This window comes from Pongo pygmaeus, chromosome 3 (genome assembly GCF_028885625.2).
Source record: "Pongo pygmaeus isolate AG05252 chromosome 3, NHGRI_mPonPyg2-v2.0_pri, whole genome shotgun sequence".
Lineage (NCBI taxonomy): Eukaryota > Metazoa > Chordata > Mammalia > Primates > Hominidae > Pongo > Pongo pygmaeus.
The window spans coordinates 126,007,934-126,029,541 of record NC_072376.2 but is presented as its reverse complement, the minus strand read 5'-3'; the positions used below and the strand labels follow the sequence as shown (position 1 = coordinate 126,029,541).

Sequence of the window (21,608 nt, the reverse complement as noted above, 5' to 3'; positions counted from 1 at the left end):
AAGATGAAAAGAAAACAAATCTGTTTCTAGAGTCCTTATGAGAGGACAGAAACAAGAAATTCCAAGAACAAGTAGAAGAATGTAGAGACAGATAAGAAAAATGAATTGAAAAGGACATCACCAATTTCAGAAATTATATTTAAATCTTTTTTTTTTTTTTTTTTTTTGAGACAGAATCTTGCTCTGTCACCCAGAGTGGAGTGCAGTGGCGTGATCTCGGCTCACTTGCAAGCTCCGCCTCCCGGGTTCATGCCACTCTCCTGCCTCAGCCTCCCGAGTAGCTGGGACTACAGGCACCCGCCACTACACCCAGCTAATTTTTTTGTATTTTTAGTAGAGACGGGGTTTCACCTTGTTAGCCAGAATGGTCTCGATCTCCTGACCTCGTGATCCGCCCGTCTCGGCCTCCCAAAGTGCTGGGATTACAGGCGTGAGCCATTGCGCCTGGCCAAGTCTTACACGTGTTAAAAATTTTGTTTCATTGAAGAACAGTCTAAGAGGTGGATGGTTGAATGAAGCCCAGATTATGGATACGCCCTCCCAGTACACCTGAATCTCTTTACTCACTAGTTGCCTAGCTTTGCGGAAGGCTGTTAGTTACAGCAGCATCTAAGTGCCTAGGCAAGCAGGGTTTTGGACTTCCCTAATTCAAGTAGAAGGTGTACAACTGTTTAGTGGGAAAGACTGAGGTATGCCTAGGATTATTTGGAAGGAAGGTGTCCGTACCAATTACCACAGGTTTGTGGCTTCATCACTAATTGTTATGAGACCTTGGTTTTCCTACCTCTGCCTCAAATTTTTCCATGTCCGAAATGAGACTATTGATTATTGATTCACATAATTACAAATGAGATTAAATAAATAAAAATAAAATTTAAAATTAAGGGTCTGAATGCAAGATATTATTACTGGGCTATAGTTTGGTGACACTGGAATTTGCTCCAATGCAGACTGACCGCCCCAGACACAAACTTCTTGAGGAGCCTCATGAGAACTTCTAGCACTTCCCTTCTTCTAAAAAAAAGTCATATTTTCCTAAAAGAAAGGGAAATTTACCATACCCATTCTCCAAAATTTTGCTTAGCTTCTCATGTTAGATGATGGTGTCTAGTCTAGGATCCAGTTTACCTTTTTTTATCATGTAAAAATATACATTATATAAACCAATTTGCTTTGTAATAATAAAAAACATTTTTAAGACAATTTTGCTTTATTAGAGTGCTCCTTCTGATTTTAATGATTTTATAATTAGAGAATATATTAATAATAAGTATCTAAGGAAAAAATTCTCTTATATGAAAACTAAAAATTATATTTTTTTGTAGAGAAAATAATAAGGGGGAAATTCTAAAGCCAGATTTCCTTGGTGGTAACAGCAGAATGTCTTTCATTTTTTGGACATTTTGCAGGACGCTTATAGTTCATAAAAAATACTAAGTGAGAAATTCCATCTTAAACCTTTTACATGGATTCTACTTTAAGAAAATCAGCTTATTTGGACCTGAATAGGATTTGGGCTAGAAGAAAAAGGAATTTTAAAAATTATTCTTTGAGGTCTGTAGAGAAGGTAGAACTGTTTTGGGAACTATGAGAAGCAATATTGCCTGGGGATGAAGGCTGTGGGTAAGTAAATGAGCCATCTGAGTCTCAATTTGTCATCAATAATGATAAAGTAAAGGAATATCAAAAGAGTTAATGTACACAACACACTAGAGACAATGCCTGGCAGTCAACGTTATTACCTGTATTATTATTAATATTAATGTCTACTGTTAGGAGTGACTGGAATACACAACAAAGTTAAGACTTATACATAAAGAGTATACATGCATATATTCATCCTCAATCATATATGAGCGAGGTATTTTATACATATATATATATGCATAACCCTGAAACTATAAAAAAGTGTGAGAAAAAATTATCTGCTCCCAAAATTATTTGCTCTCAAGAAGTTTACCGTCTTGGAGAAATTAAAGATGTATTTTTTTTGTTTTGCAATCAGAGATAGGCAAACATCAATAGGCAAAATGTCAACAAAGATTGCTACAAGTATTTAAAGAAACTCATGATTTTGAGAATATTTTTAAAAATTTTTCTAAGTAGAGTTTCTTTGATAACAGTATAGAATCTGAACAATTTTTTTAAAGTCACGTCTCTGAGTCTAACAGACTTACAGGTTATAAAAGTGACCAAACAAATGTCCCATACAGCTTAGATGGAAATCATACCAACATCATGTATGTAGGATTATTTAGAGGATAAGATGCCTACTAAAGATTTTCTGCAAGTGACTTTGTTTTCAGAAAGCAAACAATCATCTTCAAAGCAAATAACATTCCTCAACTCTATAATTTGACTTCTAACTCCATAATTCTGGCACCATGGATGAGACCTCCATGTCACTGAATCTAGGATACCAAAGAACCAAGCAAGAGAGCTACATGGTCAGGGGCAATACTTAAAATCACACTAAGAACTGGCTCAGCAGAGACCACACTGATACCACTGTTGAACAAAGAAACAAAAATAAACATTTGTTCATTGTTACTAAATCAATTACACTATACCATTTAAAGTACTGAAGTTGATCCAGCTGGTGTTCTGGAACTCTTAATGAACTAAGGACACTCTCTACCAAAACTGGCACCATATCATGTGGAGGTAAGCCTCACATGAATCTCATACTTTATATGCAAAATGCAGAAAAATCTGTAAGTGTGTATTTCCCCATAACCTATAATTCCAAAAATTTTACTGAATATATTCCTTGAAGGTTTTTTCAGAAAATTTGTTATCTTCTTAATTCAAAAATAACTTTAGCAGTCTGTTGCCAAATAACTCGGAAGTTCGCCAAAGGCATAGTACTAGGCAGCTGCCAATGTTCCTATAATTTCAGACTACTCTGCATTTCTCTGGTTTCAATTATGTCCTTAGAAAGATGTGGAAGAAGGTATCACTTGAATACAAAATTCAGACATTATGTTGTAAATTAGGATTCCCTGCGTCCTTTTTCTGGTTCTCAAAAGGAAGAGATTGTTTAACTGCCATAAGCATGTCTCCCATCCATCCACTTGACACCCAATATTGTTACATAAAGAATCCTGTATCTTACATAAGACAGTACTGAGGGAAATAATATCTGTGAAGGAACTCAAATCAGCTCTCAATGGCCCTGAAACCATCAGTTTTGGGATTGGCTCACATACAGGGGCAAAATAATCAACCCTCATGTATTTTAATTTTAATCATTATATTATAAAATATTCTAAGTAATAATTTTTTAACTATTAATGATGGGTACATAAATTCAATACAGGAAATAATGTCATAGGCCTTATCAAAAGACTTAGAAAAACATTTAGAAAAAATTCTAAAATTTGATTATTAATTTTTCTTCCTCTAAAACTTTCTCACAATATGAATGTTAGTTTGAAGCTATTTGTCAGAATCCCCTGCAATATAAATCTTAAATTGACCTAATAGCATAAATTACAAATAGGATTATTTTAACGTCTTAATAATGATACAACCCTTCTTTTAAGATCTGTTATAATTTGGCATGATTACACCTTATAAATAAAAGCCTCTGACTCTGAAAGCAAGTTATGATTAAATTGTTTTAGCTTGTTCTCCTTGAGAAGCCTCCAAAGCATATACATTTCCAATAACTACTGTGTAATAACTGGTATCATAGCTTTAACAAGCATTTACCTTGCAGCATTTGCTACTAGTCAACTTTTATAACAACACTATGTTTGTCACTTTGAGGAAAGTAAAATATGGTCTTTTCACAGATTTTAACAGCACCAATGTATAGGTGAACTTCCTGTCAAAGTCAGGAGAACCTCCAATGAAAAACTAAATTTAACCAGGCTTTCATTTTCATGATTTATAAGCACATTATTGATTCAGTCATGTAGTTGAATCTATACCTTGTGAATCTTACTGCAATATCTTACACCCAGTTTTCCCTCACATTTGCTAAAGCCGTAGTTCAGAAATGTGGTCCCTGGACTAGTAGCATTAGCATCATCTGAGAACTTGTAAAAAATGAAAACTATCGGGCTCTACTCCAGAACTGAATCAGAAACCCTGGGGAGGAGCCTAGAAACATGGGTTTCAACAAGCCATGCAGGTGGTTATGATGCAGACTAAAGTTTGAAAACCTCTGTCTAAAGCAAAAAGATGTTCTCTTGAGATAAAGAAAGGTTTTCCAGCATTGGGATAGCTCAAAAAACTAAAAACGTAACTACCATTAGACCCAGCAATCCCACTACTGCTTTGGGTAAATACCCAAAGCAATACTACTTTGGGTATTTACCCAAAGGAAAAGAAATCGTTACATCAAAAAGACACCTTCACTCTTTTGTTTATTATTATTATACTTTAAGTTCTAGGATACATGTGCACAACGTGCAGGTTTGTTATGTGGGTGTACATGTACCATATTGGTTTGCTGCACCCATCAACCCATCATCTACATTAGGTATTTCTCCTAATACTATCCCTCCCCCAGCCCCCCACCCCCTGACAGGCCCCCGGCATGTGATGTTCCCCACCTTGTGTCCATGTGTTCTCATTGTTCAACTCCCACCTATGAGTGAGAACATGCAACACCTGCACTCTTATGTGTATTGCAGCATTATTCACAATAGCAAAGTCATGGAATCAACCTAAGTGTTCATCAATGTTTGACAAGATAAAGAAAATGTGGTACATATACACCATGGAATGCTAGGCAGCTATAAAAGAGAACGAAATTACATCCTTTGCAGCAACATGGATGGAGCTGGGGGCCATTATCCTACATGAAATAACTCAGAAACAGAAAGTCAAATACAGCATGTTCTCATTTAGAAGTGACAGCTAAACAATGAGTTCACATGGACATAAAGATGGAAATAATAGATACTAGGGACTCTAAAGGTGGGGAGGGGGAGAAGGGACTGAAAGTTGAAAAATTACCTATTGGGTACAATGTTCACTATTTGATTACATAATATATCCATGTAACAAACGTGCACATGTACCCCTTGAATCTAAATAAAATAAAGTTTGAAAAAGAAAAGTTATGAATCACTTAGGTGGAGCAGTAGCTTCTGCAGGGACCTTTCTCTCCAAGCCTAAAATGCTGTTATACTTTAAAAAATATACAGATGTTCTTTACAGATGGTACCAAATTATAAAAATTTCATCTAATAAGGGTTTTAGACTAAGGCGTATTCTCAATACATATTAAAACATTGATGTGGATCCAACTGAATGTTTGAGTTGTAAGGAAAAAAACGTGACTAATTAAAATAGCATGATATTACAAAGATAAAGATAATGTCTCATCTATTATAATTTCAACAGATTTTTCCCAAAATTAAAATAGAAGAAAATAGGGCTGATTTAACCATTGCCTTTTGTATTTTCTAGGTCCAGAACTTGTGCCATCTATAAAACTAGAGCCATGCCTAGGTAATTAATGAATGAACTATACAGTTAATACGTATTCCTACACAATGGCCTTCAAAGGCAAGCTGGTGAGGTTATCCCAAAGAATAGATGGAACAGAGCTGGCTTATTTTGCTAATATCCTCCATGATATAGTCTGCGTTATCAGAAAGGCAAAAGAGAAAACCCTAAAAACAGAGAGAATGAATTTTATTGCAAAGATATATTTCTCAATCCCCACATGCGTACATGATATAATAGATATCAAGAGTAAAACTTTGGGCAAAACAACATTTTCTCCCCTTTTCCACCAGAAAAAAAAAAGGGATCAAGCTCATAGTATAATTTTGATTAAATAATTATTGTTTAATTTTTTCTTAATTTCATTTTAAAATCATACATTTCCTATTTATTAATAGTAAAGCTCACATTAGGGGTATAAAGTGACCAAAGTAGTGTTATTCCCACCTTATGGCAGATTTTCCACTGGAATGTAAATCTTTCAAGAATATTTTAAATTTACGGAAAGAGAATACTTTTATAGAGTAACACAAAACTTGCATGAATAATTCATATTTCACAGATGTCACTGTCATTCTGAAAAAAATCACTTTATATTCTTTTGAAAAATACTTAGAGACAATGATAGACTTACATTTGTCAAGTGCTAAGTTACATTAAAAGGGAGATTATATGTTGAAAAAATAAGCTTCATCATAAAGGTTAATAAAATTATTTGGCTAAAATAAATAACAAAGCACTTATAATAAATTTATCAGTAGAACAGCTAGCTAAACACATTAAATCAATTTCACAAAACTGTTCTAATTTAAATGTATGCACATCAGGGAAAATCTGAATGGAATACCTGAGACTGTGCATTAATATTGGCTCCTTCCTTAACAAGAACTTTGACAACTTCTGCTTGTCCAGCCAAAGATGCAATGTGAAGAGCAGTATTTCCCTTCTGTTTTGGAGAAACAAAATAGAAAATGTTCAGAAATCAAAATGTGCAGGGATTTTCAACTTTGCTGATCACTTTAACCCATTAAAATTTGTTATTTATCAAGATAGAAGCCCACTTACGAAGAGATTATTTTTTGCCACCAAAAAAAAAAAAAAATTGGCCACCTCATATAGTGTCTTCCTTTTCTATTTTCACAATATTGATTTAGTGTTAACACGGAATGACTGTGTTTTCAACGAATCAAAAATTTGTGGGGGGTGTGTATGTATGTGTCAATATCTCATGAGATTCATGCAATTTAATCAACAACTAAAGAATCCTACTGCAAAGAAATATTAACTAAAAAAAAAAAAAAGCTTACTGAAACATTGAGTTTCTTTCACCTTGCAAAGAAACCTAGGAATTTTTAGTGGTAGAGAAATGAGCTGCTTATAGTTACATTTGCAGCTACTAGGGCACTTGGGAATATGTTGGGAATAAGAAAATTAAATTTTACATAAATCATAACAGTACCAATGATTTTCTACCATTTGCTACATCAAAATTTACCAGCCGCAACACCAACACCAATGAAAAATAATTTAAAGCTTTTGTGAAAATAAAATAAAGGCCAAGAGATTAAAAATACCTATGATGTGATTAAAATAAATAACAAAAAGAAAAAAAAACAGAAACCAGTAGGTTCCAAGCCATAAAGTTTGGACTCTAGTTCTCTTTCTGCCTCCAGCTCACTGTGGGAGCATTAGCCACTCACTTAATATTTGGGGGCCTCAGTTTTTTTCTGTTTAAATGAGATTCTTTTCTGGGAAATTCTACAATTCTAATCTATGATTAAAGTAAGCCTAATTTTTAAAATATCAATAGAGTTTAGAAGAAAAGAAAAACAAAAATAGTAATAAAAACTTAAGCAAGCAAAAATAATTGGCTTAATGCATACACTATATTAAATTGGGCAACTATACACCATCTCATACCAGTCAGAATGGCTATTACTAAAAAGACAAAAAATAATAGATGTCGGTGGGGTTGTACAGTGGCAACCTCAAACTCCTAGGCTCATGTGAGTGCTCCTCACTCTACAGCCTCCAAAGTAGCTGGGATTACAGATGTGAGCCAGTGCACTGAGCTTCAAATAGATATTCTTTAAATATTTGTTTAAAATGTATTTGATGTGCTAGAGAGAAATGTTTATAAAAATGTTTACTCCCTCTTTCTGTTCAAAGTAAGAAATTTATTGCATATAGTGAATTCACATGTTTACTTCTGTGGAATTGCCAGACAGTTGTTTGTTTTGTTTTTTAATTTCTGCTATAATTGCTGTTTACTATACTACAAGCAGAACCAATGCACATTTTGGCAATTATGCATGAGGCGTTGGAAATCCACATTAACTAGCCATGTTTTTAATTTATTCTTGTACTTTTTTGTTTGTTTGTTTACTCCAGATTAGACTAGTGTCCCATCTAGAGACCAGAGTGTCTGACTTCTCTCTCTGCATCTTCCACAGCCATATTGTCACACTCAAGGCTTCGTCAGCTGGCTTGGCTCTGATTAGCATTGTATTTTTCCAAATAAAATTTTACCTTCAAAAGACCAAGATTGTTGCCATTGATAATAGTTTTTTAAATGTCTGTTGTTTATGAAATGAACCCTCGGAAGTTCAAATATGTTTTAGCAAAAGCAGCATCAAGGAACAGTTTCTGGTTTACCAAGCGTCCCATGCATTTCTTTAAAAATGAGTCCAATTTCCTTACCAAACACATTATGATGATAAAATCTAATATTACCCTAACAATTCAATCCATGACCCAAAATCTCTTTTCCTATTAGAGTATAAAGGATTCTGCATAGTCTCATACCAAACTGAATGTATACATTTAAAATTACTTGTTCATTTCCATAGAGAAGTTTCCCACATCAGTTTATTTTTAAAAAATGAATTAACCATAGGAAAACAGGTGCTATTGTCTACAAAGGATTATGTCAATCTCATCGTCTTTGTGAATCGAAGGGGGAAAGATAAAATTTTAGAAACTAGGTTTACAGGTTTTTCAGACTCATGTCCTGTAAGTCCTCAAATGAAACAATTCACTCTGCAGAGTTTAATGGAGGGGTTTTAATTTTAATTCTGCAGGTTAAGAATCTTGGTGTTCTAGCCAACCTCTGAAATGTACAAGAGAGAAAAGAAGCTTTAAGTGGGTGAGGTGTGGTGGTTCACGCCTATAATCCCAGCACTTTGGGAGGCTGAGGCAGGAGGATAGCTAGAGCCCAGGAAGGCAACATAGCAAGACCTTATTTATACTAAAAAAAAAAATTTTAATTAGCTGAGTGTGGTGGCGCACACCTGTAGTCTCAGCTACTCAGGCAGCTGAGGTGGGAGGGTCACTTGAGCCCAGGAGGTGGAGGTTTCAGTGAGCCGTGATTGTACCACTGCACTACTGCCTGGGCAACAGAAAGAGATCTTGTCTAAAAAAATAAATAAAAATGAAAAGCTTTAAATAATTTTCGCTTTTCTAAGGAAAAAAGTTCTACCAGCATAAATATTACCTTAGTGGCAGAGTCCACAGAGGACCCTCTTCCCAGCAGCTCCTGCACCAGCCCCACGTGGCCTTCCTTGGCAGCCAGATGGAGAGCGTTGAGTCCATTCTGAGAGAAGAAACAAACAAGGCTTTAAGAAGTGAAGTAATGAGGGAAATAGTGCCCTGATCCTACTCAAGCATATAACCCAGAGAACAGACAGACTCTGATCTCTTCTTTTTTTTCCTTTTTGCGTTAGAATCTTGAATCTATTAATTTAAGAGAGATTAATTTCAGTGTTTTTGATTCAGAGAGGCAATAAGGTAAGTATTCATTAGAAACATGGATTTTGGCAACTTCATTTCAACAAAGTTTTTTTAAATGAAGAAATCTCTAAATTTTTTAAATGACTTAAAGAGAACAATTTTATATCATTTATTGTACTGGCACAAAATAAAATTCTGCACACTTTCTGGAACATGTACAGCTTTATATTTTTTCAGTCCTTTTGTATCTCAAAGCAGCACTCTGCTAAGCGCTATTCACACTTACGAAGATGTACTCCCCATCTCCTGGGATTTATAGACAACAGTTATACCTTGATTAATATTATAACTAACTCACTCTAACTATCTACTCAGTGACTCAAAATACTGACCAACAATTTGGAAACAACTTAGAAGAAAATTAATATGATTTTAAAAATCAAGAACAAATTTTTAAGAGGAAAATATTAAGTTAATTCAACCTGAAAAATAGAATAAATATTAGTTTCTTCATCTTCAAAACAAGGATTAAAGTCTTCAACTGACACAGTAGTAAGGCTTAAACACAGCAATGGAAATAAAGTGACAGTTTAGCAGCTGGTACATGGTGCCAATTATTAGCTTCCATAGCCCACTTGTCTTATACAGACGGTATTCTAATATTGATACTGAATAATCTAACATTTTTCACATGCAAATTGAAATACACTGTTTTACACATATCATATAGACCCAAGTAATGCTACAAAATGTTATTTCATAAATAATCTCAGAAGCTAATCATAAATGTTTTTGGATATTGAAATGGAATATAGAAATCATTTACATTATGTAGATTGTTATAGAAGAGTACTTATCTAAGAATGACTGTGAGTCATACTCAGAATGTAAAAAAGAAAAAGTTGTACTAAATATGAAGGTTATAGAAACTGTCCTTCTTACACTGTGACATTTAATAGTAGTAATAATAATATTTCATTTTTAATTCCTGACCACTGAATTGAAATCAGTCAATAAAATGATCTTATTATGATGCTAGAGTCAGAGAACAAAGACAATCTTGATATTCTTGATAGGGTCTCCAAATTTAGAGGCAAAAGGCATGACAATGATATGTAACATGATCAGATTTCTAGTTCAGAGATGTGCTGTCTAACAGTCTTCTACTGAAATGTAAATTTATGAGGGAATAATTTTAACATTATAATTTGGGGAAGCTGCATCAAGGTATAGATTCACTTCCAGCAATGTTCTACATATCTATCAGTTTCACTGTGTCAGGTTATATTTCTAGCACTGATTTAAATATCTCTCAATTTTATATATACTGTATACCAAATGGGAAACAACTAAAGCAGGATACTATTGATAAGTCATTGATACTGACTTTATGTAAATTAATTTTGATAAAATAATACAAACTTAGTTTTTTGAAACAATCAGCAAATATTTATTGAGCTCTTATTGTGAGCAAGATATTGGGCTTTGCAGATCTGTGAGTTCCAGACATTATATCATCTTTGATACCACAACTTCAGAATAATGCTATTTCTATATAATACCATTAAAATGGCTAAAAATATCAGGCAGATTTTAAAAAAAGATGGTAATGCTACACTGAAACAACCATGTGCACATTAATCATCCTAAAAAACAAAGTTATCTTTTTTGTTTAGCACTTCTATCAGATTTTATAAAGCAATATTTTAACATTTTGTTCATAATCAGATTTATAATAAGCTCTATTCACAATTTCTCTTGCTGATTTTATGAAATACTTTCCGCATTGACTGCCTTTCTATGATCATATAAAGCTAGTGGATGACCCCAAGTAGAACAGACAGCCAATAAAAATTTTCATGGAACCATCTGAGTGTTTCTGACATATACAGAAAAACCACAGAGGAGTCCATTTGGAAAAGTTGAGGAACAGATTCAAGAAGATACGGCTAAACCTACATGAAGGTTAAATGTTTGCATCATCATCCATCAAACTGTTTTTCACCTTATTATAAATTCATAATTAATACAAATTTATGTGTTAATCCATAAGCATTTGCTAGGTACCCACTAAGTGCTCAGCTCTCAGTGCTAGGCTCTAAGGGAGAAGTAAAGGACACATTATGTAATTTTTGTCCCGATAAATATTTGGCTCCCAAATACTTATTATTAAACAACTGAAAATCAACTACACAGTAGCATATATTGTGAATGATTTAATTTTCAGGTCTCTGTCTGCCCTGCTTTGCATACGTCACATGTTGAATTAAGAGTTTCACAGTCTAAGTCTTTTGCATATCAGAAAAGTACAACTAACTTATATAACATCTTTAATTGTATGAAAATGTAAATATTTTGGAGAAGGCAATTAAAATACATGAGTTCTTGAAAGTTTTTGAAAGAGGTTAGAAGAGATAGAGAGAAAATGGGCACATCCAAAGGCAGTAATTGTGAAGGAAAGTGAAACTTGTCCTCTCAGTCCTCACCACCACTCTGAATGGACTTCAGTGTCAAGATTCCCCCAAGCCAAGAACTCTTCTCAAGATGAAATACGTGCCATAAATGTAGATACAAATAGTTGTGAAATATTACTACAGTTTCACTGTGCCATTAGTATAAATGACATTGGCAAAAGAAATAATCTATGCAATGAAGAAAAAATCAAATTAAAAATGAAAATGACACATTTACATGTTCTCTATCCATTCTCACTCCTTACACACGTATATCTTTTATCTGCACTTTTCTCTTCTCTTCCACAGCGGCTTCTCTAAACCAAGGGTACTTATTCACTGTGGTGGGATTAAGGATTTAGTTTTTTATGAAGATCAGGAAAAGCAAAGCACACAACGCACCATCTTTGTCAGACACATTTAACTGAACTGACTGTGTCCTTGGCTGATCTCCACAGGTTTCTGATTTAACAAAGTAAATCAAACTGTAGGTGACCCAAGAGGATATTTGTTTTATTAGTTATTCTCAGATCTTCAAGGGTTTCTTTTTTTTTTTTTTTTTTTTTTTTTGAAACTTAAATAAATTTAATATACAATGTACGGTTTAATTATTAAACCAAGTTAATAACAACAGGATTAGTGAACTAGAATACTGAGATGAATAAATAAAAGAACTACAGAAAAACGAAGGGTTTCTTTTAAATTCCCAAATGATAGTTTAATGTGGTATTTACTAAGCCTTCATTAATTTAAAAATATTTACAATGAGATTTGGAATTTGGCTGTTCGGGTTATTGATTATTTCATAGTGAAAACGGGCTGGAATAAGAATACTTTGAAGATGTCACTCTATATAGTCCACACCAGGATCTCCACTTCACCCATAGTGGAGTTCCGTCTAGCGCCCCTGGATGGTAGCTCCCTTTTTTGGCCACTGATCTTTTCTCCCTGTCTAGCCCCATCAAGGGTTTTGTTTGTTTGTTTTTTTAAATAATGCAATCCCTAAAATATAGAGAATGACACTGAATATGGTAGTGCATTTGCCTGGGAGAAGAAAAAACTGTAAAAATTGGTCTTCAGAATCTTACTAAAATCAAGAAAAATGAAGAGGTTATGAATGCTGAGAAATAAATACTTGATGAATGAAAGAATAAGAAATGTTAATGACATAGGAATCACTATTATATTTTACATTTTACATATATTATATTACAGCACATTTTATTATATTTCACAGATGATGACACTAAAATTCTCAGAAGTCAAGTGATTTGCCTCAAAGATCACTACAACTTATAAGAGGAAGAGCAAAAAATTCAAACTCAGATCTATCTGATTTCCAGACCCATGCTTTTTTATTTAAAATAATTAAATGCTAAAACAGTATTTCAGACTGTAGGTCACGATGCATAAACGGGTCATAAATTCAATCTAATGGACTGCTAATCAGCATGGTTCAAATCATGAAGTAGCATAAAGAAAAATAGAGTGCACTGTGGGTGGACTCTGTTGATTTTGAGGGGTTTTGGTGAAACTTTTTATACACACATGTCTGTGTGTGTGTGCACATGCAGGCATGCTCTGGATTGCAAAAAAGCGAAAGAAGTTTAATCAAGACCTGAGACAGAAGGTCATCTTGGGGAAGCTAGATGTCCTTTTAGATCAAATAAATAAAACACTGGCACTCACAAAGATCACTTAAGGGAGGATAATGGACATTTAGAAATGGTTTTGTTGGACCTAGATGACAGGTTGATAGGTGCAGCAAACCACCATAGCACATGTATACCTATGTAACAAATCTGCACATTCAGCACATGTATCCCAGAACTTAAAGTAAAATTTTTTAAAAAAGAAAAGAAGTGGTTTTGTCGGTAGACTTATTTGAGTTTTCTGAACTTAATTTTCATTTTAGATGGGTGTTGTGATGCAAATAAAAGGACTGACAATGGGATGAAGCAGAATTCTTCATTTTGAGAATATTGGCTAAATCATGTCCACATTTGGGGTTCTGAGAGGGACAGTGGCAGAGTGAAGAACATGGGCACAGGGCAAAAGGAAATCTGAGCTCCCGTGCTGTCTCTCCAGTCCTAACAATACGATTTAACGTTTCTTCAATAGTAAAAAAGGGAAATGTCCTACCTTGCCTACCTCAGATAGTTATTTAAGAGTATCAAACAATGTAGGTTAATTCTGTTTGTAACTTATGAAGTAAAAAACAAATGTAAGGTATTATTATTTCCCAGTTATATGCAAACAGTAATACATGTATATATTTCTGCTCTCCCCATCCACAATCCTGCAAATGTTCCATCACTAAGATTTGGCTAAATGTGATGAGGTGAATTGAGCATTTTTGAGTTCAACATACGTTTACATAGGCTAGCAAAAGTATTAATGTATGCAAAAGTGATGCATTTTTTAAAAGTATTTTGAATTACAATAAAATCCAGGAAGTAGATGGGTAAAAGGAGCTTGGTTTATTAGTAGTCACTCTTGTCAATAATTTAAAGAGCTGCAATTTTACTACTGAACATTTCGACTCTATTTATCTATTTATTTATTTAATTTTTTGAGATGGAGTTTTGCTCTTGTTGTCCAGGTTGGAGTGCAGTGGTGCAATCTCGACTCACTGTGCAACCTCCACCTCCCAGGTTCAAGTGATTCTCCTGCCTCTGTCTCCCGAGTAGTTGGTATTACAGGTGCACGCCACCACACCCGGCTAATTTTTTTGGTATTTTTAGTAGAGACGGGGTTTCACCCTGTTGGCCAGGATGGTCTCAAACTCCTGACCTCAGGTGATCCTCCCACCTCGGCCTCCCAAAGTGCTGGGATTACAGGCGTGAACCACCACACCCAGCCTCAACTCTCCTATGTAAATGCCATTTTCATGAGGTCTCTCATTTCTTTGGTTAAATTAATTTTTATAAGATTATATAGGTAAATTATTTCTGTAGTTGTTGGCTTAACAGGTATAAGAACAAAACATTTATATAAGGCTCAAAGAAGAAAAATTATTTGAACTACTTATTATAATAGTCATGGTTTAAAGGAATGTAAAAATTAAATTTAAAAGTGAGCAGCAAATCATTTAAATAATAGCTAAAATGTATCAGAGTTTATTCTTCTGTGTCAGGTTCTGTTCTAAGTGATTAATTGCATTAATTCATATAATCCTGAACTGAACATTCTGAGTTATCAACTGCCTAGTGATTCTGGCTCAGAAACTGCACTTTTAAACCTCCTCCCCTTTTCGTCTCCCTGGCCTCCGTAACACAAAAACCAATGGCCTCTGCATCATAATCCTATTTTATTTTCTTTAGACCTCAACTTCTCATTAGCTCTATTTTTTAATAGAAAATATCTGTCTCTAAAAATTATTTCTTTTAGGTTTGTAGATATTTCATGTCCAAATATGTCAAAATTAGGAAAAAAAGCATTAAAATGAATTCTAGAATGTTATGGTGTCAAATGCATGCCAAGCTCAGCATTTAGAAGTGAATTCTGGGCAGGTGCAGTGGCTGACGCTTACAATCCCAGCACTTTGGGAGGCCGAGGCGGGAGGATTGCTTGAGCCCAGGAGTTCAAGACCAGCCTTGGCAACATAGAGAGCCCTATCTCTACAAAAAATAAAAACTAAAAAATTAGCCAGCCTCAGTGGTGTGCACCTGTAATCTCAGCTACTTGGGAAGCTGAGGCTGCACTCCAGCCTGGGTGACAGAGCAAACCCCTTGCCTCAAAATAAGTAAATAAATAGATAAATAAATAAATAAAAGTAAATGCTGAGTAAAAATGGAGCAAAGGGTTTAGAATGGTTTCTCCCTTAAGTTTTTTTTTACAGTAAAAAAATTCTGTGTTTCTAAGATCAGATGACAAGTAATAAGAGTATAATTTCTAGAAGTTTTTAGAGATACAGTCCAAAAGACTAGGTCTTAGTTCTGCATGTTTATCACTGACTCATTTAACATTTCAACGAACCCATCTTAAAAGAGGGCATTAAAAACCTAAACTTTCTCCTACTGACATAGAATGTATCAAGGTTGGCAAGCAGGGGAAGGAGTATGTACCATGAAACAAGAGAAATTCTCTAGTGAGACAGCCAGAAGTGGAGATGCCTCCAGGCACCAACGGTGACATTGGAATTGAGAAGAAAGAGGTAGCAGGACGTCGAAGGAAAGGAAGCAAAAAGGGAGGCTAGAACTAAAGAAATTCCACAGCGTATTCCAGTGTGTGCCCTATCCTCCTGCTTCTAATGAGGCACAAGTAAAGAAACATTTTTGAACAAAATACTAAACTCGGATAAAACGTGATACAGAGTTTTCAAATTAATAGACTAGGGATAGCTTAAATTCAGTAAATAGTAACTAAATTCAAGTATTCACATACTAAAACATTTGTTGACAATTTACTGTATGCTAAACATTGTGCTAGAAACCAAGTCTATATTTCAAGGTATCCATATAAAAGTTTGGTAATATTATTAGAGCATTACAATGACTTCTGATCTTCTCCACATTTTTTACAATTTTAATTAAAAATAAGCCAAATTTGGCATGCTGGACTCTGTGGGAAGAGAGAGGAGGGAGCATTAGACAATAAAAGCTTTGCAGAGTCTTCTAAATAACACCCTGGTACTCTGTTTTCCATCATTATAAAATAATTCCTATAAATGGTGTTTGGTATCAATTTCAGGTATGTCTGAGACACACAAGCTGGCTTAGTCACTTTCTCCTCTGAGCAATCATAAAATTTGGTTCTTTTAACCAATTTATTGTATTTGCGTGTTTCCTGTTTATCTTCCCAACAAGGCTTCTTTTTCATGAGAAATTGTCAAATTCTATTAATATTGGTAACCTCTACACCTAATATAGTACCTGGCACAAAAAAGGTGCACTTCGATAATGTTTGTACAATAAATGGGCTAATTAATAATGTGTACAGTATGAAGGTAAATAGGAGTTTGCTTAATTCGTCCAGGTACTCTACATTTTGTCAGCAAATGCAAGTCAGTGCATGAACAAGTCAGGTATAAATATATCCATCTTTGGAAACACAATCAGGAGACATTCACTCTCTGAGGCCCAAGTTGGTTACCATTAACACATACAAGGGGAAACTAGATTCTGAAGGAAGGATTTAATTTAAATAGCCTTTGTTATTAAGGATCTCAGAGTTCTATGACAATTTTTAAATTTTGTATGTTTATTTTAGTGCCAATCTGAAAAACATTAATAGAAGCATATTCTGGGTCATCTGGATAATCATATTTAATTAACATTTAGTAATTTTTTGTTCTTGGTCATGCTTCTGATTGTGTTGATTTCAAGGAATCACTTAAAGGGAACATTCAAATTTTGATGCAGTTTTTCTCAAACTGAGGCACACAGATGTATTTTCTTAGGGGACCAAAAGAAGTTTCCCCCTATAAGTAGAAGAAATGCTGCCTTAAGAGATGGTTTGTAAATAGAACCTGATAATATATGGGTCTTTCTATCTAGAAAGCAGAGTGGATGCTTAAGGAGGCATGATTAGAACCTTCCTAAGTATTAGAAGCTTTCTTGTGTCCCATAGGACTATAAATTATCTAAAAGAAATTATAACAATTAATTAGAAACTTTATAGCCAAAATCAAAAGGAATATACTTGTTAGTACTTGTCCAGAATTTGTCCGTCCAGCTACTCTCATGTGGGTGAAATAATCATTTGTGGCTAGCCTAACTTTGCTAACCAAATTCTATCTAAATATAACCATCAGAGCCATAATTTGGTTTCCTAAATGAGTGTGCACAACACAATTGATTTTCATATGTATCATCTGAGGCCCCAATCATCTCCTTTTAAAGTAGAGAAGTATGCTGTGAAGATTATACATACGTACATATGTATATACACACACACTATGTCACACATACACTGTAGCACAGTGATGAGGATGTAATAGGCATGCAATGAACTATTATTTGATATAACAGGTATTATTATTTCCCACTTCATGAATGGATAATTTGAGATTCAGAATGATTTAAGTGGCTGGCCCAATGTCCACTGCTCACTCAATCATTCATTTATCAAATATTAATTGGATATCTATTATGTGTCAATCCTGGGTCTTGTTCTTTCCAACACTGTGCTGCTGTCGTTATATGATACTGAAGCTTAAATTCTAGTTTATAAATCATTCTTTGAAATAGGTGCATGTAAGTCAGTGATAGTGTCTCTCCCTGGTAAGTTTAATTTTAACCCTGTTTATATTTGTATACTCTGTAAGCTTTTCTTTGTAAACCCCTCAAATTTCCTGTGTTGCTAAAGTTCCAAGTTCCCAGTTTGCGGGACTTGCTTTCCTGTCTGCATATTGCAAAATTGCTAGCTGGGGACACAATTGGTTAATAAGAAACTAGTGCATTTTTTAAGACACAAAAATTTCACTAGAAGTAGAGTTGTTAAAAAGGGCCAAAGTGACCATTAGTTTGGCATCCAAACTTATAATTCCAAGGGAACTTGAACAACAAATCTCTTGAAAAACTTCTGATGGTTACTTTGGATGAGAAACTATATTCTCAACTTTCTGATAAATGGTTTTCTCTGCCTGCTTCCCTCCTCTAACTCCCATGGGCACTGTTGCTGTCTTCCTTTATTCCTCAAAGGAAATATCACACTGCAAATTCTCTTTTTCCCAAGGGCAATAACAGCCTTCACTGACTGCAGCAATGACTGCATACCCATTAAGGTGCAGGGATTTATTTCAAACTGTGCCCTCTGCCCACTCCACCCTGCATAAAGAGCTTTCTTTTTTTTTTAAGTAATGACCGTTTGGGGGGGGGGTGTGGAATGGGGAAGTGTCCTTATGCCCCAAGGTGTGCCTTTATGGGCTCTTGCTCATCTGCATCTTGGTCTCTTTTATCCTACCCTGAAGACCTTTCATTTCTGAGGAAAAAGGTAAAAAACGAACTGAGTATGGGGACTAAAAACAACTGCCACATGAGGCTCTACACTTGCACATATACAGGTTCATTCACAGACAGTTGCTCTGATCATGCCCACATCAATCTGACAACCACTGCTTAATTCTGATGAATTCTCTTCTACACAATTTCCTTTCTTTCTAAGAAGAGAATCCCCAATTTGAAGAAGTTGCCATTTTAAAATAAGGTTTCCTTTTTCTTTTCTTCTATGTATTCCATAAGAGAAGAAGCCTTGAAAAGACTAGAGATCATAGGATTTGTTTACTTCTTTACAATCATCAATAGAGAGAGAGAGAGTGAGTGAGTGAGAGAGAGAGACGGGAGATATCCAGGAGGGCAGGGAGGGATGGGTGGGAAAGTACTGGGAAACCTCTACAGACGGAAGAAAAGACTGTAATCTTTTTTCAGCCTTTTTGCCCTGGTTTTTCCTCATCTTCGTGGATTTACCTACCTTTGGTCTTTGATGTTGCTGACCTTCAAATGGGGTTTTTGTGTGGACCTCCTTTTTGTTGATGTTGATGCTATTCCTTTCTGTTTGTTAGTTTTCCTTCTAACAGTCAGGCCTCTGTGCTACAGGTCTGCTAGAATTTGCTGGAGGTCCACTCCAGATCGTTTGCCTGGGTATCACCAGCAGAGGCTGCAGTACAGCAAAGATTCCTGCCTGTTCCTTCCTCTAGAAGGTTCATCCCAGAGGGGCACCCGCCAGATGCCAGCCAGAGCTCTCCTGTATGAGGTGTCTGTCAGCTCCTGCTGTAAGGTGTCTCCCAGTCAAGAGGCATGGGAGTCAGGGACCCACTTGAGGAGGCAGTCTGTCCCTTAGCAGAGCTCGAGTGCTGTGCTGGGAGATCCACTGCTCTCTTCAGAGCTGGCAGGCAGGAACATTTAAGTCTGCTCAAGCTGTGCCTTCCCTATTTAATAAATGGTGTTGGGAGTTGGGAAAACTGGCTAGCCATGTGCAGAAAACTGAAACTGAACCCCTTCCTTACACCTTATCAAAAATTAACTCAAGATGGATTAAAAATTTAAATGTAAGACCTAAAACCATAAGAACCCTAGAAGAAAACCTAGGGAATACCATTCAGGACACAGGCATGGACAAAGACTTCATGACTAAAACACTAAAAGCAATGCCAACAAAAGCCAAAATTGACAAATGGGATCTAATTAAACTAAAGAGCTTCTGCACAGCGAAAGGAACTTTCATCAGAGTGAATAGGCAACCTACAGAATGGGGAAATAATTTGCAATCTGTTCATCTGACAAAGGGCTAATATCCAGCATCTGCAAGAAACTTAAACAAATTTACAAGAAAAAAAACAACGCCATCAAAAAGTGGGCAAAGGATATGAACAGACACTTCTCAAAAGAAGACATTTATGTGGCCAACAAACATATGAAAAAAAGCTTATTATCACTGGTCATTAAAGAAATGCAAATCAAAACCACAATGAGATACCATCTCACACCAGTTAGAATAGCTATCACTAAAAAGTCAGGAAACAGATGCTGGAGAGGATTTGGAGAAATAGGAGCACTTTTACAGTATTGGTGGGAGTGTAAATTAGTTCAACCATTGTGGAAGACAGTGTGGCAATTCCTCAAGGATCTAGAACCGGATCTAGAACCAAACCATTTGAGTCAGCAATCCCATTACTGGGTACACACCCAAAGAATTATAAATCATTCTACTATAAAGACACATGCACATGCATGTTTATTGCAGCACTATTCACAATAGCAAAGACTTGGAACCAACCCAAATGCCCATCAATGATAGACTGGATAAAGAAAATGTGGCACATATACACCATGGAATACTATGCAGCCATAAAAAAGGATGAGTTCATGTCCTTTGCAGGGACATGGATGAAGCTGGAAACCACCATTCCCAGCAAATTAACACAGGAACAGACAACCAAACACTGCATCTCACTCATAAGTGAGAGTTGAACAATGAGAATACGTGGACACATGGAGGGAAACATCACACACCGGGGCCTGTTGGGGAGTGGGAGCCTAGGGGAGGGATAGCACTAGGAGAAATACCTAATGTAGATGATGGGTTGATGGGTGCAGCAAACCACCATGGCAAGTGTATACCTATATAACAAACCTGCATGTTCTGCACATGTATCCCAGAAATTAAAGTATAATAATAATAATAATAAAAGAATTAATGATCAGCAACAAAAACAGAATATGAGAACATCAGTTGGCAAAATCTCAGCTACTGCAAAAGGGCTGGATGATTCTTAAATGCACAAAGAAAATAACCAAGGAGAAAAATGACTAGGCAGGAATGGCAGCTTCACCTCATCTCACACACCACCCGTGTTTGTAGTGCATACTGGAAGAATGGCAGCGAGTACATATTCGCATTAAGATCTTTCCTCTCTTTGTCTCCAACAGCAACAATCAAGATGGGACTCCTGAACTCTACAGACTCCTGGATAGATTCCTCCCACTTCTTTCTCCAGACAGTCTCTACAACGTCACCATTGCTATCTGCTTGGGACTGTCTGGGCTAAACTTATCATATCCTCTATCCCTGTTTATGACAGTCACCAACTCCACCATCATCCCTGCAAATCTTATCCCTCTCCACTTCTGTATACCTCCTTTTCTGATTCTGTCTCCTATCACTTCCCATTTCCCAAAACTCCCACGCTGATCCTTTAGAATGCATGGGTGTAGTCATTAGCAAAAACTCTGGGCTAAATCTGTTCTCTAAATATCCCTTTTAAGCTTCTTGCTCTAACTAGAATCCAAAGACACTGCTTCCCTGAAGTCTACTCAAGTGATCACTTGAGTAGACTTCAGGGAAGCAGTGTATTTGGATTTCGCATTTCTATTAATCACCGAACTTGGGGGAGCTATATTTTGCCTCTTGCTTCTTGCCGCTCTTTTAAACTATTTTTCTTCCTCCTTTTTTTAAACCTCCTGATGTCATCAGCCTGTATCCTCTTGATGCCATCCCTTGTCCCTTGAAGATTTTAGCTTC

The 21,608-nt window shown here is 35.6% G+C and overlaps 1 protein-coding gene across 50 annotated transcripts in view; it reads right to left on the bottom strand.

Annotated features, from left to right (window-relative positions):
* The window catches only part of ANK2 (ankyrin 2), a 683,028-nt gene that overhangs the window by 176,809 nt on the left and 484,611 nt on the right, over positions 1-21,608 (bottom strand). For all 50 annotated transcript variants that reach the window (XM_063663998.1, XM_063664003.1, XM_063664006.1 and 47 more), the window contains 2 exons: positions 8,957-9,055; positions 6,311-6,409 (listed from right to left, as the gene is read on the bottom strand). In XM_063663998.1, coding sequence (XP_063520068.1) covers positions 6,311-6,409; positions 8,957-9,055 — 198 coding nt within the window. The remainder of the gene's footprint in view (positions 1-6,310; positions 6,410-8,956; positions 9,056-21,608) is intronic.